General features: G+C 36.2%; 1 protein-coding gene across 1 annotated transcript in view; it reads right to left on the bottom strand.

The window, feature by feature from the left end:
- The window catches only part of SYN2 (synapsin II), a 120,978-nt gene that overhangs the window by 64,059 nt on the left and 48,388 nt on the right, over nt 1-8,531 (bottom strand). Inside the window, exon 5 of the mRNA XM_026045989.1 lies at nt 894-983. Within this exon, the coding sequence (XP_025901774.1) occupies nt 894-983 (90 nt within the window). The remainder of the gene's footprint in view (nt 1-893; nt 984-8,531) is intronic.

The raw sequence follows: 8,531 nt of genomic DNA, 5'->3' as shown, positions 1-8,531 counted from the left end.
CTTCATCACAATACATCAGAAAATACAGCAAAGCAGCACCATATTTTATTTGTTATCAAACAGGGAGACAGAAGCAGGAGAAACAGTGTTCACAGGAAATCTCAGTTACTTGGTATCTTTAAAGGTTATCTTAGACGTCCTTTAGGACAATGAAATGCTGGCCCTGGCCAGAATCTCAGACAAACAGCAACTATGGCTTGAGGACCTAACAAACAAGTAGTTGGGGCACCTAAATCACAACTGTGACACACACTAAGCAAGATCAGAATTATATTCTAAAAATAGTTTATGTCTCCGAGCTAGTCTGTTGCTAGCTATAAAAAAGAGCTGTTATTTCTTTAAACYTTAAGGAAATACAGCATAAACAGACATCAAAGGCAATCGAAGATCTAAAATTTGTAGAATCATGTATTACTTTAGGAAAAAAGGTAAGCAAAGATCATGAGTATCCTTTTTAAGAATCTATTTCTGTACGTAAAGGACTGGTAATGAAACAATACCAATACAGATCACAACATACCAAAGATCACAAACAAGGCGACTGTAGATGAGTCACTTGTTCTACGCAAATATAGCATTAGGCATTGCCTGCAAAGATAACAAACGCTTGCAAAGCATGAAAAAAAGATTAAGCTGAAAACAAACCATAAGTGTAGTCCCTGCTATTAGTTGTTCTGTTTTTAGAACTGCTTAATCTCTTGAAATTCTGAAAATACATGACTGGTTTCAGGTTTGAAAGTCTTCTGTTTAAACAACTACAGTGCTTCTAAGTGGCCATCCCACTGAAAGCTTTCAGTATGGCTTTTAAAAACAGAGGTAATAAGTGAAATACATGTGTTTACAGTTCTTTTATACAGACACTAATTGAATTTAGCATTGATATCGGCACGTACCATTTCCTTATGATTTGGGTAGAATGTCTGCTCAATTAATGGGAACTTCTCTGGACCCAAAGTTTTGTAGACAGACACCAGCTGGGCAAACTGTAAAACAAAACAAAAAAATCTTAGGAAAGAAATCCTGTTCTACTGATACGATCTCATACCATCATTTCACTTCTTGACTTTTGTACTACACAAACTTGACATCAAATATACATACTCTTACGGTATGCCTTCCCTCTCTCCCAAAACACTTTTATCACCCAGCCAGGATATGATTCCCTTATATAGGGTAACAAAGAATTCTCTCAAAGTTAATTCTTCASATGTATAGAAAGTGAAATATACCACAACAGTCATCTTAAGATACCTCACATTTTGCATATCTTGCACTAATTTTTTTGATAATAAAATTAAAATATTTTCTTCTCCACCATCTCTGATCTAAACGTCAGATTTAACATGAATTTAGCCTTCTGGCACCATGACAACGTTGTAAGGCAATTTTTCAAAACTGAATAGAGAAACGTGGTCATTAACCATATGTCATAAGTCATGAGAAAAACAGAATTTTAATTTTCTAGGCTTTACTCCCATACCATAAGCACAAGGCCCTACCTCGCCTTCAGTTAAAAATCTTGTTAATTGGAATAGTTACCAGTTGTTGGCATTTCTACTAATCTTTTCTTCTTGGGCCCTCCCCCAGACACATATCCACTCTGCCTGTAACATGGACTGCAGTAACATAATATAGAAAGCAAAGCAACATCAACTGAAAGGCATGAAATTAATTACGTTAGTTATAAATAGACAACTTGGAGTTGTTCTATTTAGCAAACAAAACTCTAAGATTAAAAAGTAAACCATTTTTGAAATCACAGCTTAGCAAATAAAGTTTCTGGGGAGCAAGAAGCCTTGGCAGCCAGAAGACCACTATTGTTTCAAGACTCCAAAGCTTTGGCTCATACATGCTGTGATGTATTTACTTGTCATTACGCCAACATGAGACATAAACAACTTAGCCCAGCAGTTTGAATAGTCGGATTTGCTGATTACAAGCAGTGGAAAAAAGCTGAGAACAATAGAACTCTGTCCACGATGTAGTTTGGTCAAATACCTATCCTGCTAATGCAATTTAGGGTACASGGAGAATAAAAACTGTTCAGAGGAAAAATACCAATAAAGGTTTTTTACTGCATTTCCAGCTAGCATAAAAATTTGTTTAATTTAGTGGTGTTTACTTAGGTTTGGTAAAACACATTTAAATTCTGAAAGCCAGTGAAAAATGCCTTAATCATGAGTAGGCTTTACCAGAAGCTCAAAAAATTTGAGTTGGATAGCATATTGTACAAAAAGCCTCAAAGAAAGGAAATATTATCACAGCTACCAAAATAAGTAGTTTCGTGAATAAGATTCCTGATAGCTTACCATTTATTTCTGTCCTTATCCAAGATCCAAACTTGAAATCTCATGAACAAACACCACCTATGAAATTTATGATTTCTGCCAAGCAATCAGTTGGACTATGGAAAACCATGTTAAAACAAATCTGTCTATCTTTAAGAAATATCCTTTAAAGAAATGGCAATTGACAATTTTATGAAAGTCATATGAAAGAAAGCAAAAGGTAGGGAGAAAATGATTCTAAAGATTATGACATTTACTTAAGAGGTAAGACAGCTATATTTCAGACTTACACTAGTGGATGTTTACTTTAAATAGAACAGCATGAACCAGACAGCAATAATATGAATGTATCACTCAAGTCAGTCTATAATCCAGTGATCAAGCTATGAAATACCATGTAGGAAATGGAGGTTCAGATTTCCTGAAGTCGCATAAAGAAATGAACTCAGATTTCCCATAGCTGAGGAAGGAAAACTTGTATATCCCTTGCCCCTGCTGGGATGCTGCCTTGTCTCTGTACATCCTGTATGTCCTTCGTCTCTATAACTGTATGAATATCTCATCAAATTTTTCCTCCCAAAAAATAACTGAGTGAATGCAATCCAAATTCACATAATTTTGGCATAAACTAAAGGCATTTTTCTCAGAAATTTAAATTASCACCACCACAGCAAAACCACAGTTCTGGTCATACATTCTTGAATTCATTCTGATACTGAATATTTTTCTTTATTTTTCCTGTAAGTTACTCATTTTTAATGAATGTTTGATTCATTCAAAACAGGATCTTAGATGTACCTTTTTATATTCTTCTGAGCAGCTCAAAAATATTTATATAAAATTCATTTTTAAATATTATATATACATTTCTATATATGTTTAACATATTAGTTCAGAAAATTCCATTGAACCTAGACAGTTTGGATGCAATCAAAGCTTACAAGTATGCTGAATACYGAATACCATATCGTCACTTTTTCTGTTTGTCCATCTTGATCAACTTTTAAAGGCCTGCTAGAAATTACACAAATRAGTTTGATTTGACAGTTCTTACACTGCAGGAAAAAAATGTGCTAAGTTGACCAAATTAGTGTTTTGACTTGATTAGAATTTTGAAAGGGTTTTCTTTTACTGGGCTAAAATGACCTTAAATTTCACTTTAAAACACAGAAAGGCTTATCAAATTACTCCCCAAGATAGATCGTGGTGTTTTCATATGATAAATTACTGAATTACTACGTACTCCCGTGCTGAAGGCTTTCAGACCTATATTACATTTAAAGTATTTTACAAATATGCCAAAAAGCCCTGGGTGATCAAGTTATTTAGCAAAACAACCTTACAGAGCTTAACAGTACAGTTACAATACAGTAGGAATCTCTTCAACTTCTTAGATAAGAAAGAACAAGAAAGCAGAAGGAAGTTTTTAGTTGTTTTAGCTAGGTGAATTAACACATCATTGCCTTTGTCCTTCTCAGCTCTAATATGATCCTCACGTAAGTGAGGATCCTCACATAAGTGAGGATCACAAAGTTTTTTTTGGATTTTGTAGCATCTTCTGTTTTCTAGCATCTTGGGAAGGAAATACTTTCATCTTGGCCTAGAGATGTCTCCATAAAAGAGCAGCAAAGAACCACCTGCACTTTTTCTACTCCTCAAAGTATGCACAGATAAGAAACAGTCAAAGAAACACTTAGTTTCTGATTTCATATGAAAGCTTTATAGTGTTTCATTACACTGAGATAGGATATTATAAATTTGACTGCATATATTGTACTGTAATCAAGTAGCTAACAGCTACAAAAAAAATCACTTCATCTCAAAGATGTGAATAAAGAACTTGTTTATTTTAGACAAGCTAAAAGGCACTTAATTAGGCAACTGATCTCTGAAATGATCAGAGGAGCACCAAAGGTTTCCTTTAAAAATCTCCATATTTTTAATTGTCATATTCAAGACGCAGCCTTTACCAAGCCTTTTACATTTGTTACAGGATGGTTTATATTATCTATTGCAGGAAACTAAGAGAAGGTGACATTAGATTCTTTAGAGGGAAAAGAAATTACCGAGTGGTTGATGAGGAAGAAGCTGGGAGTCTTTGACATATATCTTCTGTGGTAAAACTTGTTTTAACCAATATTTTTCACCACATCTTATATTGAATTTTTGTGTTTGTTTTACTGATGGTTTTAACTACTACTATCAGATGAGTATCTGTGTCCCTCATTTTATGCTCTGCATATTTGCTCTTTATGGTGATTGACCTACAGTTCTGCTGTAACTTAGTAAATATTAARTATGTGCCAGAAGGCTGGGTATATACATATTTGATTTGCTATTTGATAGCTGAGACCCAAAGGGTTGTAACTTACACATTTGTTTCTGCCAGCAGCATCCAACAAACAACTTTATGTATGCAAACTTGTGAAGTTCACTGAAAGTTGGACACAACAATGTAACACTGAAACACTGTCGACAAATACAATTTGAGCCCATTAACAGAATACAGGAATCACAAAAGCTGACAGAGTGTGGTGTCCCTACAGTAGTTTTCCATTATTAACATGCAGAACTGAAGGCCACACAATGTGACTATGAATGGAAAGATAAGCTATATGGAGAGCCCATATAATTTAAGTGGATAGTTTTATTACACTGCAATCCTGCAACTCTTTTGCAATCCCGCCTCATATAAGAAAGTAACATCCCGGGCCTCATTGAGCTGAGTTTCTCTTCCTTACTAGATTATTATTGAAGTCTTACTGTTTGACCCATCGGTCTAGGACTCACAACATCTTTTCCTTCCTTCCAACCTTGACTGCAGCTGACAGTTCCTCACCCTTTTAGCTCTCTCTTTATCCCCTGGCCTGCCACTTTACAACTCCTGATGAAGATACTAAGCCTGAGGGCACCGTGTGGCATCTCCTCCAACYCATGTGGCTGCCTCTGGCCCATGGTGCCCAGCACTGCCCAACGAGTATCTGATTTCTTTGGTTTCAGCTCCTCTCCTGCTCTACAAGGAAGAAAAGGGTTAAATAAAAAACAGACCCCTTTGGAAGAACTGCAAAGTTTTTGGTTTTGCTTCCAAATTATTGGGGGGGGTATCTTTTTTAATTTCTTCATTAGAAACAGAACATTTCATCTTGGCTTACAAGTAGGGGTAGCAAGACATCTTGGTAATGAGAAACATCTGGGTCAATGAAATACGCAGTGACCAAATCTGTAAACAGTGACCAAAATGAGGTATATGATGGGCAGATTCAAAAGAAGAAAACGTAGTATTAATGAATATGAAAAGCAGAAATAGATCTAGACATTTGTGAGAAAAAAATCAGTAGAGACATAAATCAAGACACCTTGCAGCATGTTTTATTTTAAAATGAAAAGTTAGAGGAAAACAATTTTATGGAGCTGAGTCATTCCTGAGTCATTCAAATAAAAGCAATGAGAATGTGCAGTTCATTGCACTCTTATGGGAACAACCAGTTCAGTGTCCTGTTCAAGGAAACATTTGTGCACCTGCTTATTTTAATAGCACTTGGGCATTTGCTTAAGCACTTCTCTAGAGGGTTAGGGGCTTACTAAAAAGGGCCTTTTGCCTTTTAAGATAAGATCCTGAGATTCCTCAGTTCAAAGAATAAAATTTTATAACAATATCAAATTCAATGAAACTTTACCAGAAAGTAGGAGGAAATCTACCCTGCTACACAGGTTTTGCAGACATAGCTCTCCCATATTCACTCGCAACAAGTCATRGAATTAATGAAGATTGGTGGAGATACAGAGGCGTCTCTATATGAAGCTACTTATAAATACAGCAATAACATTTTATTTCTAAGTCTGAAGAGAAGGTCATTTTAAAGCTGTCTAAATCTGTAATTACTTCCCCCTTAAAAAGTACACGCAGTCATGTGTGTACAAAAGACTCGAATCCATGGGCTAGTAGTTTCCAATTATTCTCGCATACAAAGCAAGTTAGAGAAGATCTTTAAGTAGCCAGCATCCAAACTAGACAAACTATAGCATTTTAAATTGGACTGAAAACTTTAAAGAACATGCTTCACAGAACAGATATGCTAGTTGCCAGATTTAACAAAAGAAACAACACAATTATACTTCACATCCTGCAAACTGCTAAGATATTAAGAAGATAAGAAACTAAACTTAGATGAATGACACCAAGGGCAACAGATGACAACAGTAGCACTGGTCAGAGTTTTGAAGATAATGCTAGAGAAATACACCTGTCAAGGGAAAAAGTAATGGGGTTGGCATGGTAAGTCAGCAGAAAGGAAGTCTATTTTTCCAGAATGGATCGCTTTTTCTTCTCTAGGAAAGGAATTACAGGTCCCAGATTCTCCAGATAACTGGGTGACCATAGTTATATAAAAATGCAATAGATATAATCTCTATACAGTACCTAGCTGGTAAAACTTTTCTAGGGTGTTTTCATGAGGACTATATCACACAGGTTTGCTTTTTCAAGATTGCACAGGAAAACAAAATTAATTTGCATATTATGGACATCTTTTATGGAGATTTTAGCAAACAAAAAAGTATGATTCTTGAATTTCAATACTAAAAAAGGGACAACAAATAATAAAGAGCATATGAATCATAGCTTTAGTCTCTTACCCCTATTTAAGATAGAGCTTCTTTCAGTAGAAGCTAAGTGGTTAAAAGCTCATTTTGATTTTCTGCCATAAGAAATGTTCAGTGCCATGGAAGTCTGGAATGAGAGCTCCTACAACTGCTCTTCAGCAGAGAGAAGAACTAGGCAGAGTGACAACAATCTACCACAAAAGCCAAGAATGTACTGAAAAAAATCAATCCGCTTCTGCATTAAATTTGCCTCATAGCAGCATATACTGACAAAAGCAATATTGATTGTAAAAGCAAGCAACATTCAATGTTTATTGTAAGAACAGGCTAAAGTCAAAATCTCTATATATTAGTGCAAGACCAAGAAGTTCAAAACACTTCCAATCTTCATTCTAACAATTTTAGGAATTTACTTTCAGGTCTTACACTACAAATTCATCAACATGTTTTGCTTTAACTGGCAGACTGAGCAAAGAGGCCAAAATCTTCCCTGGCTGACAGCTAATTAAACTACAGTTTTTATGCTCAAGGAAGTTCTGCTCAGATCAGGGCTGAGATACACTAGAACAGCACATGTGGACAGTTTCTGTGGTTGCCCTACAGATAAACAAAAGTCCATCTAAATCCAATACCTTCCTGGCAAATGAAACTCCACAACATTTTTTAATATAAGACCTCTATCACTTATGTAGGTGTTAGAAAATAAGAATATTAGATTTAAGAGATTGGCATACAGTATCAGTCAGAGCTGCTCAAACATTGCCAGACACATAATTGTTTCAAGTGCCCAAAAATGCAGCTCTACCACACTGAAAAACAGGACAGCACCTGGCTTCCAGCACAAAGTGAATGAAGGGAAATGCTCTTGCTACAGCAGCTTCCTAAAACGGGAGACTATGAAAAAGCTACTCAAATGTAGTAGCCTGGGTGGCGTGCACATGCTTCCAGCCTCTGGTTGCCCATGCCTCAGGCATCAGCTATTGAACTCCTCAATATTGCCAGTCTCCAAAACAGTAAAGTTCACTGCCGATTCAATTCAATAGATGAACTACAGTCCTTGACATTAGTACAAATCTTAACATTTCTAAGATTTACACTGTTAATACTGTGTGGCTGTGTCTGCCTGTTAGGATAGCTCCAATGTGTCCATAGCATGCTGGAATGAGCACGACWTATTTCTTGAATGCTTCTCCCTGCAGAGTTCCTGGTAAGTTTCCTGTTAGTGTCCTGATCTGCTGCAATCGAAGCTTGAAAAGGAAAAGCACAGGAGAGAAATTTCTACCAGCAATTCATGAAGGAAAGAGGGGGAAAACACTAATACCATAAGGCAGCACTAAAAGTGCCTTTAAAACATACCTCCTAAAGTAAGCAGAGGGAGTGTTCAGTGGGACTCAACCTCTGCAAGAGATGCACAGCAACATGCAACACAAAAAGGCATGGAACCAGGTAAGCTGAGCAACAAGAGCAAGAAAAACATCAAACCACCTGCTAAACAGGAATGTGGTTATCCTGCTGAAAAGAAACAAGCCAGTGTATAACAACACTTCTGACCAAATAAAAGCCATAAGCAGTTTTTCCTCAGGATGCACATTTTGACATAAAGAGTTCAATGGACCTTCTGATTCTCAGTAACAAAAGCTC

The sequence above is a fragment of the Nothoprocta perdicaria genome, unplaced genomic scaffold (assembly GCF_003342845.1).
Source record: "Nothoprocta perdicaria isolate Ctin4 unplaced genomic scaffold, notPer1 scaffold_42, whole genome shotgun sequence".
Lineage (NCBI taxonomy): Eukaryota > Metazoa > Chordata > Aves > Tinamiformes > Tinamidae > Nothoprocta > Nothoprocta perdicaria.
The sequence above is the reverse complement of the archived record's forward strand: the minus strand, read 5'-3'. Positions and strand labels throughout refer to the sequence as shown.